Source organism: Carcharhinus amblyrhynchos, chromosome 34 (assembly GCF_965287045.1).
Source record: "Carcharhinus amblyrhynchos chromosome 34, sCarAmb.v2.hapA, whole genome shotgun sequence".
In the NCBI taxonomy this organism is placed as follows: domain Eukaryota; kingdom Metazoa; phylum Chordata; class Chondrichthyes; order Carcharhiniformes; family Carcharhinidae; genus Carcharhinus; species Carcharhinus amblyrhynchos.
In genome coordinates this window covers 2,941,417-2,961,496 of record NC_137357.1, presented here as the reverse complement: position 1 = coordinate 2,961,496, position 20,080 = coordinate 2,941,417, and the positions used below count along the sequence as shown (strand labels likewise).

The window sequence follows — 20,080 nt, the reverse complement described above, 5'->3', positions numbered from 1 at the left end:
TGTTATCATTAATTGTGAGGGGGATTGAATACAAGAGTTGGGATTTGATGCTTTAGTTATACAGGGCATTGGTGAGACTACATCTGGAGTATTGTAGACAGTATTGGTCTCATTATTTAAGGGAAGATGTAAATGTGTTTGAAGCAGCTCCGGGAAAGCTTACCAGACGAATACCTGGGAATGGGGTGGAGGGGAGGGGGTGCGTGGATTGTCTACCCCCTTCCAGAGGCTCTCCACCCTCAGAAAGAACATCCTTCCTCATCTCCATCTGAAATGGGCAACCCCTTATTTTTAATCAGTGATTCCCCCACAAGAGGAAGCATCCTTTCCACATCCACCCTGTCAGGACTCCTCAGGATCCTGCATCTTTCAATCAAATCACCTCTTACTCTTCTCAGCTCCAAGGGTACGAGTCTAACCTGATGGGGTAGAGGCGGGAGCCCTCACAACATTTAGATTTAGGAGCAGCACTGTGGTTAGCATTGCTGTCTCACAGCTTCGGAGACCCGGGTTTGATTCCTGGCTTGGGTCACTGTCTGTGTGGAGTCTGCACTTTCTCCGTGTCTGCGTGGGTTTCCTTCCACACTCCAAAGATGTGCAGGTTAGGTGGATTGGCCATGCTAAATTGCAACTATTGTCAGGGGATTAGCAAGGTAATTACGTGGGATTACGGGGATAGGGCCTGGCTGGGATTTTGGTAGGTGCAGACTCAGTGGGCCAAATGGCCTCTTCCTGTGCTGTAAAACTACGGCTCTTCAGAACAACATTCCCCAGAGTCCTGAGCAAAGGACTACTTTGTAAGACAGAGGAGCAGAAGGAGGCCATGATCTCATTGTTATTTAGTTGAGTTTAAAACTTGCGTTGTTGTTTTTTGGCCTGGTCTCTATGGGCCTGCAGCAGCTGTGGCGAGCTGATCGAGCTCTCTGCTGATGTTGCCCTGCCCTGGCCACAGGGCGAATCTGCCTCCAGTTCTCGGCACACTTTAGGGACATTTCCAATTTGGTGAGGTGAATCTGCAAAGCAGCCTTCAAGTGCGCTCTGGAAAGCGTGGGAGTGTGCTGGTGTAGAATTGAGACTCAGATTGTGTGCTGTCTCTCCAGTGATAACATGGCTTTCCCTCACAGAGGTCCCCGTTGTGATGAAGCTGATTGTAGCCTGTGAATAAGGGAGATCGTCTGACTTCAGTGAAGGAATATCACAACCTTGGGGATAACTGTATGGGAGCTGATGTATTCGGAGCAATTCTGGGCCCTGTATCTAAGGAAGGCGTGCTGGCATTGGAGAGGGTCCAGAGGAGGTTCACCAGAATGATCCCAGAGATTGAAAGCTTGACGTATGAGAATCATAGCGTCACTACAGTGTTGAAGGTGGCCAATCAAGCCTACACTGACAACTATCCCCTTAACCCCACATATTTACCCAGCTAATCCCTTTGACACTTGAAGGCAATTTAGCATGACCAATCCACCTAACTTGCACGTCTTTGGGCACTAAGGGGTAATTTATCGTGGTCAGTCTACCTAACCGCCACATCTTTTGGACTGTGGGAGGAAACTGGAGCACCTGGGGGAAACCCACGCAGACACAAGGAGAAACATGCAGACTCCACACAGATAGTGACCCAAAGCCGGGAATCAAACTCAGATCCTTGGCGCTGTGAGGCAGCAGTGCTAACCACTGCCACCGTGTCGCCCTCTTTGAGAAGCATTTGAGAACTCTGGATCTGTACTCGATGGAGTTTAGAAGGATGAGGAGGGGGGATCTCATTGAAACTCACAGAATACTGAGAGGCCCTGGATAGAGTGGACGTGGGGGAGATGTTTCCCGTTACTCGGAGAGACTCGGATCTGAGGGGCACAGCCTCAGAGTAAAGGGACGACCCTTTAGAACCGAGATGAGGGGGAATTTCTTCAGCCAGAGGGTTTAGGGAATCTGTGGAATTCATTGCCACAGAGGAGGCCGGGTCATTGAGTGTATTGTAGACAGAGATAGATCGGTTCTTGATTGGTAAGGGGGGGGGGGGTCAAAGATTATGGGGGAAAGGTGGGAGAATGGGGATGAGAAACGTATCAGCCATGGTGTAGTAGATTCGGTGGGCCAAATGGCTTAATTCCAGTCCTATCTCTTATGGTCGGTAACTCGATTCAGTTCCATTTTAGATATTTCTGGAAGGTCTGGAATACTTCAATTTGGCATATGTCTGATTTATTACCCCTTCGTGAGCAGCCTGCTATCAGACATGTTAGCTTCCTCTCAGAGGTCAGGCTGCAGGCTGCAGTCCAGAGTGAAGGCACCAAGTATGCAAAGCATATTCAAACAGAACAGCTCAGTAAATAGGACTCGGAGACACCAACTGGCTCGAGGAGCTGAATGGCCTACTTCCACTGCTCTTTCTTCCATTGATGTCTCTGAACTATTAGGCTCCAGATCTCCAGTGCTAATATTCGGGGGACCCAAATCTCACACAGAGGTGATGTATAAAAATCTACCAATGATCATGTAGCCATTGATGGAGGAACCCATCTGATTTCCTGTAGGGAAGGAAATCTGCTGGCCTACATGTGACTCCAGAGCCACAGCAATGTGGTTGACTCTCAACTGCCCTCTGAAATGGCCAAGCGAGACACTCAGTTTCAAGGGCAACTAGGGATGGGGCAATAAATATTGTGCCCAGCCAACGACGCCCATGTCCCACTAACGAATATAAAAGAAAATTACTGCACCTTTCCTGCATGCATCTTGCCAATCTGTCCAGCACCGCACCAGCCTGTGATCAGGAGCGCACTGCTTCGGGTTACATGCCCCTCTCAGTTCGTCCATTGTGGAGCATGGTTTGCCAGCAAAAATGAGGTGGGCGCTGTTTGGGGTGCAGATGGGGCAAAGACCTCCCCATCCTTGACGTCTCAACCGGCGTACCCCCCCGCGCCACCCACCGGGAACACAGTCCCCTGCACTGGGTTGAAACTAAATCTTCTGTGCGCGTGTGAGCCTGTTTCTCAATAAACGAAAACCAGTTTGGGGAACTGTGTGGTTAAAGCATTCCGGCAGCTCTTTATCTGTGATAGCTTCGAGGGGTCATGGGGGCTGTGGAGAATAAACCTGGTACCTTTTTTTTGTTACCCATTTGGCTAGTTATAGTGCCAGTCCATGGCGGGGGGGGTGTGTTGTTGGTGGTGGTGAGCTCGAGGGGGTAAGCAGTGATTCCTTGTACGCCTTTTCTTTCCCTCTGACTAAGGAATTTTAAAAACGCAGCAAAATTTTACTCTCTTCCCAAAACAGGCATGTAAAAAGCATGCAGGCACCTTGAATTTATTATGGCAGGTAAAATTGCTGCAATTATGTTGTAACTCATGCTCACAGTACCTAGTTAGTGGCGCTATAAAGATCGATTAGATTAACATAGCTCCGTAGTTTAGTTAAAGGGAGTTTAGCTAATTGGGGGGAATTCAGGATGGCAGTGCTCTTTGTACCGATGTTTGGCACTGACACCTGGAATTACAAACCAGTTTCCCCTTTGAAAGGGGTGGCACAGTGATTCCCGGCTTGGGTCATTGGTCTGTGCAGAGCCTGCACATTCTCCCTGTGTCTGCGTGGGTTTCCTCCGGGTGCTCCGGTTTCCCCTCGCACTCTGAAAGATGTGCCAGTCAGGTGCTGAATTCTCCCTCAGGCACCGGAGTGTGGCGACTAGGGGATTTTCACAGTAACTTCATTGCAGTGTTAATGTGAGCCTGCTTGTGACACTAATAAATAAAAGTGCTCATAAAGACTTGGAGTGCTTTCAACTAAATTGAGATATTTTGCTTTCTGCGGTTTTATATCTATCGCAATGATGTTTCAGCACCTGTTTGGGTAAATATTTGTATTGACCCTCATTTAATTTGGGTAACCTTGTGGGAACGGCACAGTGGGTTAGCACTGCTGCCTGTTAGCGCCAGTGACCCAGGTTCAATTCCCAGCCTCAGGTCACTGGCTGTGTGGAGTTGCTTTGGTTTCCTCCCACAGTCCGAAAGATATGTGGGTTAGGTGGATTGGCCATGCTAAATTTCCCCTTAGTGTACAAAGATGTGCGGGTTAGGTGGATTGGCCATGATAAATTGCCTGTTAGTGTTAGGAGGGTAAATACGTAAGGTTACGGGAATCGGACCTGGGTGGGATTGTGGCCTGTGTAGACTCAATGGGCCAAATGGCCTCCTTCCGCACTGTAGGGATTCTATGAAACAGAATGCAGCGGAGCTGGACTTCTTCACCGAGCCTGTCAGACGTGTGTCCGCTCTGTAGCCTTGGTTCGAGGGTGGGGGAGGAGGTGGAACGAAGGTGTCAGCTGACAGGGTACACGTTTGATTTTGGAAGGAGCCTCGTCGGGATCCAGCCGAGGCAGCGACAGGAATCAGAGGTTTCAGTTTCATTTTGGATGTTGATCACAGATTGCAGCCTGAAGAAATGGGGCAGGATCTTTTAAAGAGCGTAGGGACTTCCAAGCAGAGTCAGGTTCTGCTGCATTTTTTTCGTTCCATTTGATTGGGTTGAACCTGTCAGTAATTACACTTGGCATAATGAGTTCTTTTCATAACCAGCTTTGATTAAGGCGAAGCTTCAATCTAACCCCACCCCTTGTGCTATCCTCTGACCAGGTTTTAACCTTCTAACGATCGCTAGATTTATCCCCACAGTTTCAACTTGGATCAGTCAAACACTCGCCATCTATAGCTAGTGGTGTTCCCCAGGGATCAGTGTGGGGACTCAGAAAGATAGAAGATAGGAGCAGGAGGAGGCCTTTCAGCCTGCTCTGCCGTTCATTATGATCATGGCTGATTGTCCAACTCAATAGCCTAATCCTGCTTTCTCCCCATTACCTTTGATCCCATTCGCCCCAAGTGCTATATCCAGCTGCCTCTTGAATACATTCAATGTTTTGGCATCAACTACTTCCTGTGGGAATGAATTCCACAGGCTCACCAGGTGAAGAAATGTCTCCTCATCTCTGTCCTAAATGGTCTACCCCGAATCCTCAGACTGTGATCTCTGGTTCTGGACTTCCCCCCCCCACCCCCCCACCATCGGGAACATCCTCCCTGCATCTACCCTGACTAGTCCTGTTTAGAATTGTATAAGTTTCTATGAGATCCCCTCCTTATTCATCTGAACTCCAGCGAAAACAATCCTAACCTACTGAATCTCTCCTCATACATCAGTCCCGCCATCCCTGGAATCAGCCTGATAAACCTTCACTGCACTCTCGAGAGAGCAAGAACATCCTTCCTCAGAAAAGGAGACCAGAACTCAATACTCTCGATGTGGTCTCACCAAGGCCCTGTATATTTGCAACAACACATCCTTGCTCCTTTATTTGAAACTTCTCGCAATGAAGGCCAACATTCAGACATCAGTCTCGCCATCCTCTGTTTGTAGTAAATATAAGTGACCTGGAGGAAAATGTAGGCAGTCTGATCAGTAAGTTTGCAGACAACACAAAAATTGGCTGAGTTGCAGATAGTGATGAGGATTGTCAAAGGAAACAGCAGGATATATATATATAGATTGCAGACTTGGACACAGAAACGACAGATGGAGTTTAATCCACACAAATGTGAGGTGATGCATTTTGGAAGATCAAATTCAGGTGCGAATTGTACAGTAAATTTGATTTATTATTGTCACGTACTGGGATGCAGTGAAAAGTATTGTTTCTTGCGCGCTATAAGACAAAGTATACTGTTCATCGAGAAGGAAAGGAGAAACTGCATAATGTAGTGCTACAGTCATAGCTAAGGTGTAGAGCAAGATCAACTTAATGTAAGATAGGTCCATTCAAAAGTCTGATGGCAACAGTGGAGAAGCTGTTCTTGAGTCGGTTGGTACGTGACCTCAGACTTTTGTACGTCTGGGGTGCATGGGGTCCTTGATTATGCTGGCTGCTTTTCTGAGGCAGTGGGAAGTGTAGACAGAGTCGATGGGTGGGAGTCTGGTTGGCATGATCGACTGGGTTGCATTTATGACCTTTGTAGTTCCTTGTGGTCTTGGTCAGAGCAAGAGCCCGTACCAAGCTGTGATACATCGGGAAAGAATGCTTTCTATGGTACATCTGTAAAAGTCGGTGAAAGTTGTAGTGGACATGCCAAATTTCCTTAGCCTTCTGAGAAAGAGGCGGTGGTGGGCTTTCTTAGCTATAGTGTCGGCATGGGGGGACCAGGACAGGCTGTTGGTGATCTGGACACCTAAAAACTTGAAGCTCACAACCACTTCTACTTCGTCCCGATAGTTGGAAACATGGGTGTGACCTTCACTATTCTTTCTAAGGTTGTTGACAATCTCCTTTGTTTTGTTGACATTGAGGGAGAGATTATTGTTGCTGTACCAGTTCACCAGATTCTCTATCTCGCTCCTGTATTGTCGAAATGGCAGAACCCTTAGGAACATTGACATACAGAGAGACCTGGGTGTGTAGGTCCATGGATCCCTAAAAGTGGCAACACAGACAAGTTTGCCAAGAGGGCATACAGCATGCTTGCCTTCATTGGCTGAGGAATCGGGTATAAAAGTTGGTAAGTTATGTTCCAGCTGTATATAACTTTAGTTTTGCATTCAGTTCTGGATGCCACACTTACCAGAAGGATATGGAGGTTTTGGAAAGAGTGCAAAGAAGGTTCACCAGAATGTTGCCTGGTCTGGAGGGTTTTAGCTTCAAAGAGAGGTTGAATAAACTGGGATTATTTTCGATGAAAAGACGAGGCTGAGGGGAGACCTGGTCTACAAAATTATGGGAGGCACAGACAGAGTGGAGAGTCAGAGGCTTTTTCCCCAGGGGTGGAAGGGTCAATTACAAGGGAGCACAGGTTCAAGGTGAGAGGGGGAAGATTTAAGGGAGATGTGCAGGGGAGGTTTTTCACACAGAGAGTGGTGGGTGCCTGGAACACGCTGCCAGAGGAGGTGGCGGAAGCAGGCACATTAGCAACATTTAAGGTATATCTTGATATAGTGCTTGTCTGAATACTTAAAGGTTATAAAGTTTCCATCCTCCACTACCTTCCTAGGGCAGTGCATTCCAGATTCCCACCACCCTCAGTGAAAAATCCCCTCTGAATCTGCTGCCCCCTCGTGATTGGCCCCGCAACCAAGGGGAACAGCTGCTCCCTACTCACCCTGTTCATCCCCCTCATAATCTTATACACCTCAGTCATATCCCCCTCAGTCTTCTCTGCTCTGGAGAAAGCAGTACAAGCCTGAAGAGAAAATACCAGAAAATCTCAGCAGGTCTGGCAGCACCTGTAAGGACAGAAAAGGGCTGACGGTTCGAGTCCAGATGACCCATCCAAGTTTATCCAGTGTCTCCTTATAGCTCAAACTCTCCATCCCAGGCAACATCCCGGTGAACCTCCTCTGTAACCTCTGGCTGAAAGGGGTGGTAGAGGCAGGAACCCTCAGAACATTTAGATGAGTAGCTTGAAGCACCCTAGCCTGCACAACCATTTGCTGGGAAATGAGATAAGAATAGATCGGTGCTTAAAGGCTAGCACAGACGCAATGGGTCGAAGGGCCTCTTTGTGTGTTGTAAAACCTCTACAACTCCATAAACCTGGCCGAGGAGGTCAGAACATTGAATGTCTTTAAAACAGAGAAAGTTTCTTGATTAAGAAGGGGTTATTGGAGAAAAGGCAGGAGAATGGGGATGAGAAAAAGTCAGCCATGATTGAATGGTGGAGCAGACTCGATGGGCCGAGTGGCCTAATTCTGCTCCTATGTCTTATGAAACAAAGTAGCGCTGACCGGATGGGTGGAAGAATCCTGTTGACCACCGGCCCTGGTTAGGCCTCCGGAGGGTTGTATTTGATTCTGGGCCTCGGCAAAACTATTGCGGCCTTGGGGAAAGGCCTAGGAGAAATTTGGGCGAATGATGCTGTGTCCTACGTGAGCTTCAACTCTGTGGAGAGTGAACTCTGAGCAGGGCAGATTAAACGGGCAAGAACCATCCCCAGTGTGAGGAGGCTGAATCAGAAGCACAATGAGGGGTTTATTTTTCTCTCGCTCATACCCAGAGTTTCCTGAGGAACTGGTTTCTCGGCTGCCCAGAGAGTGGTGGTGTGCCTGGCGAATGGGTGGGTGCCTGATGCCAGGGAAGCTGGAACTGGCGCCCTGCTCAATCACACTGGCACTGTCAGCTGGCATCACACGCACCGTCTGTGGCCCATGCAGCCTGGGAGAGAGCAGGGTGGCACCGCATGCAGTGCAGAAATGCACCATAGAGTGTGCAGCACTACCTGGCATTGGGGACCATAAGACATAGGAGCAGAGTTAGGCCACTCGGCCCATCGAGTCTGCTCTGCCATTCAATCATGGCTGATATTTTTCTCATCCCCATTCTCCTGCTTTTTCCCCATAACCACTGATCCCCTTATTGATCGAGAACTTATCTAGCTCTGTCTTAAAGACACACAATGACCTGTCCTCCACAGCCTTCTGCAGCAAAGTGTTCCACACATTCACCACTCTCTGGCTGAAGAAATTCCTCCTCATCTGTGTTTTAAAGGATGGTCCCTTTACCCTGAGGTTGGGCCCTCTAGTTCTAGTTTTTCCGACTGGTGGAAACATCCTCTCCGCATCCACCCTATCCAGACCTCGCAGTATTCTGTAAGTTTCAATAAGATCCCCCCTCATCCTTCTAAAACTCCAATGAGTACAGACCCAGAGTCCTCAACCATTCGTCATATGACTCCACTCCAAGCACTGTACCCAGTGTGCATGCTGTGGGGATGTTTTACATGATGTGGATATGCCGGCGTTGGACTGGGGTAAACACAGTAAAAAGTCTGACAACACCAGGTTTTAGTCCAACCGATTTATTTGATAGTAAACTCACAAGCTTTTGGGTTAGTCCCTTCGTCAGGTGAATGGAGAGTTCTGGCCTCAGACAGAGCATATAAAGCACAGACAGTTTAGAGATTACTGATTAGAATGAGAATCTTTACACCTAACCTGCTGTTCAAGTCCTGAAGTGGCTGACAATGTGTGTGGAAGGAGCACTGATCACAGGTTAAAGAAATGTGTATTGTCTCCAGACAGTACAGTAAGTGAGGTTTTGCAAACCCAGGCAAGTCACGGGGGTTACAGATAGTGCGACATGAACCCAAGATCCCTGTTGAGACCGTCCTCGTGCAGTTATACTGGGTCTAAGTGAGACTGGAGTATTGAATGCAGCTTTTGGCCCCTCTACCTAAAGAGAGGGGATGTTTGCTATAGAGGGAGTGCAGCGGAGGATGATACCGAGATTGGTGGGACTGTCCTGTGAAGAGAGATTGGGCCTGTATTCACTGGAGTTTAAGGATGAGAGGGGATTGAAACATGTAAAATTCTAACAGCTGATTAGGCTCGATGCAGAGGGGATATTTTCCCTGGTCAGGGAATCTAGAACCAGCGTCAGGATATTGCTGGGGGCGGGGAGACCATTTTGGACTGAGATAAGGAGAAATGTCTTCGTTCAATCATGTGGCATTCTCTACCACGAAACGCTGTGGAAGCTGAGTCACTGAATGTGTATTCAGAAAAGAGATGGGGAATTTGTTAGATTTTAATAAGCAGCACGGGCTGTGGAGAGAAAGAGAGGATGTGGTTTTGAGGTAAAAGATCGGCCATGATCAAATTGAATGGTGCAGCAAACTCGAAGGGCTGAATGGCCTCTTCCTGCTCCGAGTTTGTGTTTTAGATAGCTTCTTCAAGCCCTGAGCTACATTTGTCTCCAATGCTATAGGTAATCAGAAAAGCAGCTTTACTCTGATGAGAGAGATTTGAAGGCAATAGTTGAAGTTCATTAGTGTCATGAGTGGGCTTACATTAACACTGCAATGAAGTTACTGTGAAAATCGCCTAGTTGCCACACTCCGGTGCCTGTTTGGGTATACTGAGGGAGAATTTAGTACCTAACCAGCAGGTCTTTTGGGCTGTGGAAGGTTTGAAAGTATACAAATTCTCGGCCACTCCTTGGGCCTAACTCTGCCCTTCTTGCTGAAGAATGGTTAATGGTGTGGCACATATTAATGCATTTTCAACTCTAATCACACTGCCTCATTCATTTGGAGTCATATCTGGCACATAGGAAGATAATTGTGTTGTGGAGGGTCAGTCGTGGCAGTTCCAGGACATCTCTGTAGGAGTTCTTCAGGGTTAGTGTCCTAGACCCAACCATCTTCAGCTGCTTCATCAATGACCTTCCCTCCATCATAAGGTCAGGAATGGGTCATTGCACAATGTTCAGCATTATTCGCCACTCCTCAGATACTGAAACAGTCCATGTTCAAATGCACCAAGATCTGGACAATATCCAGGCTTGTAACATCTGCGCCACACAAGTGCCAGGCAATGACCATCTCCAACAAGAGAGGAACTAACCATCGCCCCTTGATATTCAATAGCATTGCCATTGCTGAATCCCCCCACTATCAACATCCTGGCAGTTACCATTGACCAGAAGCTGAGCTGGACCCAGCCATTTAAACACAGTGACTACCAGAGCAGGTCAGAGGCTGGGAATCCTGCAGAGAGTAACTCACCACCTAACTCCCCCCAAAGCCTGTCCCCCATCTACAAGGCACAAGTCAGGAGTGTGATGGAATACTCCCCACTTGCCTGGATGGGTGCAGCTCCAACAACACTCAAGGAACTCGACACCATCCAGGACAAAGCAGCCCCGCTTGATTGGCACCCTATCCACAAACATTCACTCCCTCCACCACCAACGCTCAGTAGCAGCGGTGTGTACCGTCTATAAGATGCACTGCAGCAACTCGCCAAGGCTCCTTAGCACCTTCCAAACGCACGACCATCCATCTAGATACATAGGGAATACTACCAAGTCATGGGGGAGGCCTCCTAATTAAGGCACAGGCGAGGGGACATTTCTTATCTGAGGATTTGGTTTGTTTTATTATTGTCACATGTATTAACATACAGTGAAAAGTATTGTTTCTTATGCGCAATACAGACAAAGCATACTGTTCATAGAAAAGGAAAGTTGAGAGTGCAGAATGTAGTGTTACAGTCATAGCTAGGGTATAGAGAAAGATCAACTTATTGCGAGGTAGGCCCATTCATAAGTCTGACAGCAGCAGGAAAGAAGCTGTTCTTGAGTCAGTTGGTACGTGACCTCAGACTTTTGTATTTTTTTATTGTGTGTCTGTGGAGCTCTCTTACCCTAGTGAAGCACTGAAAATAAATAATTTGAAGGGTCTCTTGCTTTCCCTCCCTCTTCCTCGATCTTCCTCTGTCTCTGTCTCTGTCCCTCCCTCTGGCACTCCCCCAGCACTCCCAGAGCAGCGTGACAGGTACCACAGGCACAATGTTATTTGCAGCCTCAGATATTCAAAGCTCAAATGTCTGCTGCTGGGCGAAATAATCGAATTCCTTTGGTTTGCAACGGTCCAGAATTAAAAGCGTCTTAGCTGTGGCATTGCAATTAGCAGGAATGGTGGAATTAACTGAGGGGCATCTCCGTATCGAATATGTGTCTGTGCCTGTTGTCAATGGCTTGTTGCCCTCTGGGCTCCTGGTGTCCCTGGCACAAGATGAGTGAAATGCTTTCTCTTTAACCCAGGCGGGCCCACCTGCGACTGTGCTTGGAAAGGTTGAAAGAACTGGTGCCACTGGGAGCTGAGAACGCCAGGCACACCACCCTCAGCCTGCTCCTGAAGGCCAAAATGCACATCAAGGTATGGAAAGGAGGAGGGAGAGCAGGGAGGGAGTGGGTGAGGGAGCGGTTGGGAGGGGGGGGGGGGGGGGGGGAGGACGGAGGGGTGAGGGAGCGGGAGCGGCTCCAGTTCTTTCAGAGAGAGAGCCTGTTGTCTAACTTGCTTTTCCCAGGTGTGTCCTCGATCCCCCATGTGTATGTTTTATGGAATTCAAATTCCACCATCTGCCGTGGTGGGATTCGAACCCAGGTCCCTGGAACAGTAGCTGAGTTGCTGGAGTCTAGCAAGGATGTCACTAGGCCAATGCCTAGGGTTGGAGTATGGAATGTGCTGCCTGGAAATGTGGTGGAGGCAAGTTCAATCGAGGCCTTTGAGAGAGAATTAGATGATTATTTGAATGTGCAGGGGTAGGCTGGGAAAGGCGAGACGATATTGACATGGTGGGCCAAATGGCCTCCTGCAACTCTGGGAGCCCCTAGCTAGTCATGTTGGAGGAAGGCACAGTGGATAGCACTCCTGCCCCTCAGCACCAGGGACTGGTGTTCGATTCCCGGCTTGGGTCACTGTCTGTGTGGAGTTTGCGCGTTCTCCCCGTGTCTGCGTGGGTTTCCTCCCATAGTCTAAAGATGTGTGGTTTAGGTTGATTGGCCTTGATAAATTGACCCTAGTGTCTGGGGGACTAGCAGTGTAAATGTGTGGGTTACGGGAATAGGGCCTGGGGTGGGATTGTGGTCAGTGCAGAATAGATAGCTCGAATAGCCCCCTTCTGCACTAAAGTTAAAGTTTATTAATTAGTCACAAGTAAGGCTTACATTAACACCGCAATGAAGTTACTGTGTAATCCCCCTAGCCCCCACACTCTGGCGCCTGTTTGGGTTACACTGAGGGAGAATTTAGCACCTAACCAGCACGTACTGTAGGAGGAAACTGGAACACCCGGAGGAAACCCATGCAGACACGGGGAGAATGTGCAAACTCCACACAGACAGTGACCCAAGCCGGGAATTGAACCTGGATGCCTGGCTCTGTGAGGCAGCAGTGCTAACCCACTGTGCCACCACGTAGGGAATCTATGAAAGGTAGCTGCTCCTGGGGGAGGGGGTGGGGGGGACATTGTCGCGATATGTTCCCCCACCACCCACCCTCTCTGCCAGTGTTGAAAGCCCACCCTTCTGGATGATGTCAAGTCTAGTGCGTTCCTCTGATGGTTAAAGGCTTTCCTTCTCCTCCAGACCCTCGAGGAGGTGGACAGACGGGCCCTCCACCAGATCGACCAGTTACAGCGGGAGCAGCGGCACTTAAAGCGGCAGCTGGAACTGCTGAACGTGGAGAGGACGCGGACGGACAGCGTGGGGTCGACCGTATCGTCAGAGCGCTCCGACTCTGACCAAGGTAAGATGCTGAGCCGGCGTAATGGTTGCCGTGTCGAGCACCTCACTGCCTTAGGAATGCCTGCAATTCTTCGTTGCGTGATTGTGAAATTGCCCTGGGCATGTAGAGTCTATTTTTAGAGTTGGCGATTCATCAGCATACTCCACCTGTTCAGTCACCTAGCAACAGGGAGGGTTGTGTCTTCCACCCTGTGTTTTGATGAGGTGAGTGAGACTTGGGTGGCTGTTTTTATTCCTCTTACAAATCCCGTAAAAATGACTCACTCCGCCTCTCACTCGATCAGATGCTCACATCCCAATGAAAAGCAGACACACAAGAAAGCATTTTGCAAAATCATACAGTGCGGAAGAGCCCCTTTGGCCCATTGAGTCCACACCCACACATGAGAAACACCTGAACTCCCACCTAATCCCATCCACCAGCACTGGGCCCGTAGCCCTGAATGTTGTGACGTGCCAAGTGCTCATTCAGGTACTTTATAAAGGATGTGGGGCATCCCGCCTCCACCACCCTCCCAGGCAGCACATTCCAGACCCTCACCACCCTCTGGGTAAAAAAGTTCTTCCTCACGTCCCCTCAAACCTCCCACCCCTCACCTTAAACCTATATCCCCTTGTGACTGACCCTTCAACTAAGGGGAACAGCTGCTCCCTATCCACTCTGTCCATGTCCCTCATAATCTTGTAATCATGTTGCCCCTCAGTCTTCTCTGCTCCAACAAAAACAACCCAAGCCTATCTAACCTCTCTTCATAACTTAAATGTTCCATTCCAGGCAGCATCCTGGTGACGGTCCTCTGCACCCCCTCCAGTGTAATTACATCCTTCCTATAATGTGGTGACCAGAACTGCACACAGTACTCCAGCTGTGGTCTCACCAAAGTTCTATACAATCCCAACATGAATTCCCCTGTTTTTGTAATCTATACCCCGATTGATAAAGACAAGTGTCCCTTGTGTCTTTCTCCCCACCCTATTACTGTGCCATTTCGCCTTCAGAGTTCTGTGGACAAACAGACCAAGGTCCCTTTGTTCCACAGAGCTTCCCAGTGTCAGATCTTTCATTGTAAACTCCCTTGTCAAATTACTCTGTCCAAAGTGCATCACCTCATAATTTTCAGGGTTAAATTCCATCTGCCACTTATCTGCCCATTTGACCATTCCATCTATATCTCCTTGTAGCCCAAGACACTCTGCCTCGCTGTTAAACACCTGTCCAATCTTTGTGAAATCCACTTACTAATCCTTCCCCCCCACATAGTCATCTATGTCATTTACATAAATGATAGATATGGAGCGGGCCATCTGTCCCCTCGAGCCTGCTCCACCATTCAATAAGATCATGGCTGATCTTTTCATGGACTCAGCTCCACTTACCCACCCGCTCACCATAACCCTTAATTCCTTTACTGTTCAAAAATCGATCGTTCCTTGTCTTAAAAACATTCAATGAGGTAGCCTCAACTGCTTCGCTAGAGAGGGGATTCCACAGATTCACAACCCTTTGGGTGAAGAAGTTCCTCCTTAACTCAGTCCTAAATCTGCTTCCCCTTATTTTGAGGCCATGCCCCCTAATTCTAGTTTCACCCACCAGTGGAAACAACTTCCCTGCTTCTATCTTCTCTATTCCTTTCATAATCTTTTCTGTTTCTATAAGATCTCCCCTCATTCTTCTGAATTCCAATGAATCCCAGTCTACTCAGTCTCTCCTCATAGCCTCATAATGGGTAGTGACTTTTAAGGGACGTCTTGACAAACACATGAATAGGGTGGGAATGAAGGGATACGGTCTCCGAAGGGTAGGGGTTTTAGTCCAGTCGGGCAGCATGGTCGCTACAGGCTTGGACGGTCGAAGGGCCTGTTCCTGTGCTGTAATTTTATTTGTTCTTTATAAGCCAACCGTCTCAACTCCGGAATTAACCTAGTGAATCTCCTCTGCACCCCCTCCGGTGCCAGTATATCCTTTCTCAAGAAAGCAGGCCAAAACTGTACACAGTACTCCAGATGTGGCCTCACCAGCACCTTATACAGCTGCAACATAACCTCCCTGTTTTTAAACTCCATCCCTCTAGCAATAAAGGACAAAATTCAGTGCATGAATAGGCTGGCACAGACACGATGGGCTGAAGGGCTGCTTCATTTGCTGCATAGCTGATTCAAAATTGAAATTTGTGGAATGAAAGGGAGTGAAAAGTAAAATGTTTGCTCACACAGAGTGACGTGGGGGGGGTTTGCAAATGTGAGCCGTAAAGTTGATCCTTTTCTCTCTGTGCGTTTTGCTGCAGAAGACATTGATGTGGATGTGGAGGGCACCGAGTACCTGTCGGGAGACCCGGACTGGAGCAATAGCAGCGTGAGTGACTCTGACGAGCAGATCAGTGTGCGGAGTAACTGCAGCGATGAGGGCTACTTCAGCACTGAGCGAGTCGGCAGGGTGAAATCGCAGCCGGATTCCCTGAAGGGGGAGGCCAGTCGGTAAAGGAGCACTTTCCCCCCTCCCTCCACCTTCCCTGCCCCCGGCGGGACCTTCTGTCACACAATGCATCGCCACGCCACTGTCGAACTTAAATGTTCAGTAGCACAATGTGTCTCTCTCTCTCTCTCTCTTTCTTTTCCCCCAGTCACAGCGCATTATTACCTCCTGATACTTTGCAGTTGCACTGATAAAATGAGATGCACTAAGTATGGAAGAATTGGAAGCTGGGTGGAGGAGAGAGAAAGCGGGCTTCTCTCTCTCTGTCTCTCTAAAGGGACGTTTCATCACTCCTGCAAGTCTTGCTCTCCCTTGTTTGTCGCCCATGTTCTCTTATTTCCCTTCTCTTCCCCATCCCTACGTTTGGAGGCACTTATAAGGCTCGCTAAAACAAGCACTTCACACGCAGGATGCTGCGTTTCGCCACACTTGGGTCTGTCTGTCTCAATTTAGTCTGCTGTGCACCTTGCATTACACGCACTCCCTGGGTCAAACCTGTCCCAAAGGGCAAGAGATATTACCTCATGTTTGCAACAAATTCAGCAAAAAAAAGCATTGATTTTTGTATAAAAGTGGATTAATGAATGTGGGTTTATTTATAATTGGTACTGTCTGCTCGGAATCAATAGCGAGTCCCGTCTTATCGGCTGGGCTAGCCATTCCCCTATTTTCCCCTTTCCCTCTATCCTTTTCCCCCCCTCCAACGATGGAATTGTTCTCAGACGCCGGTGGAGGGTCAGCAAGCCCATGTGAAAAGCTTCCTCGAAACGTCGAGCTGTCGTGTTAGAGAGGAGTTCTGGGGACCAATGGGGAAGCGAACGGAAGCTGCACTTTTTGACGACGGCTGGCTTGAATTCGGAGGTGTGTTCGTGCCCGAGAGTTTCTCTGGTGCCCATCTGCGCCCTCAAACCCCCCGCCACGGGTTTAAAATGTGGGAACCCTAAAACTCTGGAAGCGTATAGCTTTCCCATTTTAATTTGGAGTCGTGCCTCGACCCCAAAGTTTGTTTTTTTTTTCCCCCGGATGTTTTGTGCCTTCTGTGTTTGTGTGGGCATGGTCAGAGGTCTCTCAACACCAGTTAAAGTTTGATAGTAAAAGCCACTAGCTTTCGGAATGCCGTCCCTTCGTCAGGTGAGTGGGGCAGCGCTCCGAAAGCTAGTGGCTTTTGCTACAGATAAACCTGTTGGACTTTAACCTGCTGTTGTGAGACTTCTTGCCAGTCCAACACCAGCATCTCCACATCATGACTTTAATGTGTGGAGCTATATCCTGCCCCCACTTCCTCCAAGGGCCCAGGTTTAACCTTTTCCCTAAAGGTGGGGTGGGGGGAAGGAGGGAGGATGGGGGCCTCCCCTTCCCGGGGATCCGCCCCAGTCCAACATCGCTTTGCACTTTGTCCAGGCCCAGGCCGGAGGGTCCCCCTCCCCTGCCACCCTCCAGGTAGCGGTCGCAGGCTGCTTTGGCGAGCTGCCTCTTTACGTTAAGCACTCTGCAGCCCAAACTCCCGTTTCTGTATGTCCCAGGGCTGTAGTGAAGGCAGCCTGTGCTTTCCCATTTGTCCATTAATTAGTTTATTTGGTGTCAAACCCTCTACTGTCTCTCTATCTCTTTAAGGCATTCTCGCTCCTGTTTCTGTTTGGCAGCAGTGGTTTTGTAATTTTTTTTAAAAATGAAATCCAGTTCTTGGCCCACTGTCCTCCCAGAGCAAAGCTGGCAGCCGTTTTGGGAAGGGTGCCTCAGTGAGAGCCAAGATCTGTCCACTGTCATCCCCAGAGAGTTTCTGACTGGCACAGGATGAGTTCTGAGTTTGAAAGGGGAACAGTGGGCATAAAGGATTCATCTGATCCATAGAGTGCTGGGTCCTGTCTCGGGAACATTGAGGCTAGGAACTTGTCCTGGTCACAGCACACTCGTACCCATGTTTGTGTTATTGGTTCAGTTGAAGGGGGGGGTGGTCTCAGTTAACCACCTGTCTGTTAGGATAAGGAGTGTGAAGGCTCCTCCCTGCAGCCTGTACCGGGGCCCTCGACACACACAGTCCCGAGCTCTGTTCTTCAGTGGATGGCACTGCTGCCTCAGTGCCAGGGACCCGGTTAACCTCGGGTGCCAGTGCTGAACCCAACTACCCCCCCAGGTCACTGCATAACAAGTAACTCGCATACCAGCACTGAACCCAACTCCAACACTTCCCTATCCTGCTCTCCTTGAAGAGACAAGCTGCTCACATTATCCTAACCCTCCGCATACGTGCTGATGTTGTGCGCTTCCCCCCCATCCTGCCCCTAACACCATAACTTTAGCATTAATCACTTACTGCCACGGGGGTTGGTGGGGGAAACCACACGGACAGTGCTGTGCCCACAAGAATCGGTCTGAGGAAGCAGACAGGGGTAGTAGAGAATTTCCTGTTGGATGGGGATGTGTGTGTGGGGGGGGCATGGCGGACCACATCATCTATTCCTCCTCCTCCTCCTTGTTGATAGATTTTGGCTGAACAAAGGCTGCCAAATGGATGCTGAGCATTCTGCACACTTCTTACCAGCAGCGTCTCTGCAGAGCGGAGACGGGACGGAAAGCTTTCCTCTTTATTTCCCAGCGGTCCTTCAACGTCCAGAGATTTTTTTTTGCCGCCTTCCCCTCATCCACAACCGTTCCCCCCCTGACCTCGAGATGAAGTTTGAATCGTGTCACCGCTCCTACAATTGCACTAATCCGTCTCGCTCTGATGATGGGCACGGAAGGAACCTACAGCTCGGGAGCCGTGGAATTTGTTCTCCTTTTGCACTGTATTATCGTTGGTGTTAACGCAGTGAAAATTAAACCAATGCTCAAAAACACAAACCCCGTTTGATGCGGTGTTATCACTGGTACTGATAAGCTGCCACAACAACAACAGAAAGTACTCTGTGAGTCTGCCGCCCCCCTCCGCCCTCACCCTCACTCTTTGATCTGCATTCCCCCAGGCTGATAAAAGCAAAAGATGTGGTCGTGCTTTCAGCTAGTTGGCGAGGCGCTAAAAAATGCTTGCTGTGAGTAAACCTCCTCTCATTCCCTTCAGTCAAAACCCAGTTAACAGACATTGGTACGCTGTGGCTGTGAATTATTCAATAATTTCCTGGCCAAGATATCAATTTTTCAACATTCCCCCCACTCAAAAATTTTAAATCCCCCCCCCACCTTCCACCTCATGTAAGGTGTGAATTTTTCAATATTTTTCTCTGCCAGAGAATTGCATTGCCCACATTAGGGACGGCACAGTGGTCAGTACTGCAGGTCCAGGGACCCGGGTTCGATCCCCAGCTTGGGTCGCTGCGTGTGTGGAGAAGGCACATTCTCCCCATGTCTGCATGGGTTTCCTCCCACACTCCAAAGAATGTGCATGCTAAATTCCTCCCACACTCCAAAGAATTGGCCATGCTAAATTGCCCCTGAGTGTCCCGGGAATCGCGGATCAGAGAGATTAGTGGCTTAAACATGTGGGGTTATGGGGATGGGGCCTGGGTGGGATTGTGCAGACTCGATGGGCCGAATAGTCTCCTTCTGCAGTGTAGAGATTCTATGATAAATGAGACTGGGGAAGATTAGAACAGTTTTGTTTGGTACGCAGTATGAGCAATAATTAAACCGCCTCCAGATTTCCTGCACAGTGACTTTTCTGAATAGTTAGGCCCCTGAAATATCTACCTTTTGCCTGTCATCGTGCGAAACGAGGCTGTGTCCTTGTTGGGAGAAGGCTGCCTTTTCTGTGTCCAAACTTGAGCACTTTTGGAAGTGCGGTGTCCACACACACACACGTGCCCGCTGTACAGAAATATTTGACAGATGGACACTGGTGATGGCACGATTAGTCAGAGGTTTACAGCATGGAGCAGGCCCTTCAGCTCAACTTATCCATGCCACCCTTTTTAAAACCCCTGAGCTAGTGCCAATTGCCTGCGTTTGGCCCATGTCTCCCTATACCCCCCATCTTACCCATGTCACTGTCTAAACGCTTTTTAAAAGAGACAATTGTACCCGCTTCTACTACTGCCTCTGGGCAGCTCGTTCCAGACACTCACCACTCTCTGTGAAAAAATTGCCCCTCTGGACACTTTTGTATCTCTCCCCTCTCACCTTAAACCTATGCCCTCTAGTTTTAGACTCCCCTACCTTTGGGAAAAGATGTTTACTATCTAGCTGATCTGTGCCCCTCATTATTTTATAGACCTCTAAGATCACCCCTCAGTCTCCTACGCTCCAGAGGAAGAAGTCCCAGTCTATCCAGCCCCTCCTTGTAACTCAAACCATCAAATCCCGGTAGTGGCCTCTTCCCCCTCCCACTCTTGCACTTACATCCTTGACTTTGTACACACGATAGCTGGTAAGTGAAGAGTCAGCATGTTTGCACATTCTCCCAGTGTCTGTGTGGGTTTGCTCCAGCTTTCCCCTCTCAATCCAAAGATGCAGTGGTTAAACGCTTATTTATTAGTCACAAGTAAGGCTTACATTAACACTGCAATGAAGTTACTGTGAAAATGCTCTAGTGGCTGTTTGGGTTACAC

The 20,080-nt window shown here is 48.8% G+C and overlaps 1 protein-coding gene across 1 annotated transcript in view; it reads left to right on the top strand.

The window, feature by feature from the left end:
* The window catches only part of mxd1 (MAX dimerization protein 1), a 32,288-nt gene extending 13,370 nt beyond the window's left edge, over positions 1–18,918 (top strand). Inside the window, exons 4-6 of the mRNA XM_080217064.1 lie at positions 11,582–11,696; positions 12,908–13,067; positions 15,352–18,918. Of these exons, the coding sequence (XP_080073190.1) occupies positions 11,582–11,696; positions 12,908–13,067; positions 15,352–15,545 (469 nt within the window). The 3' untranslated portion in view covers positions 15,546–18,918. The remainder of the gene's footprint in view (positions 1–11,581; positions 11,697–12,907; positions 13,068–15,351) is intronic.
* Positions 18,919–20,080: the final 1,162 nt, after the last annotated feature.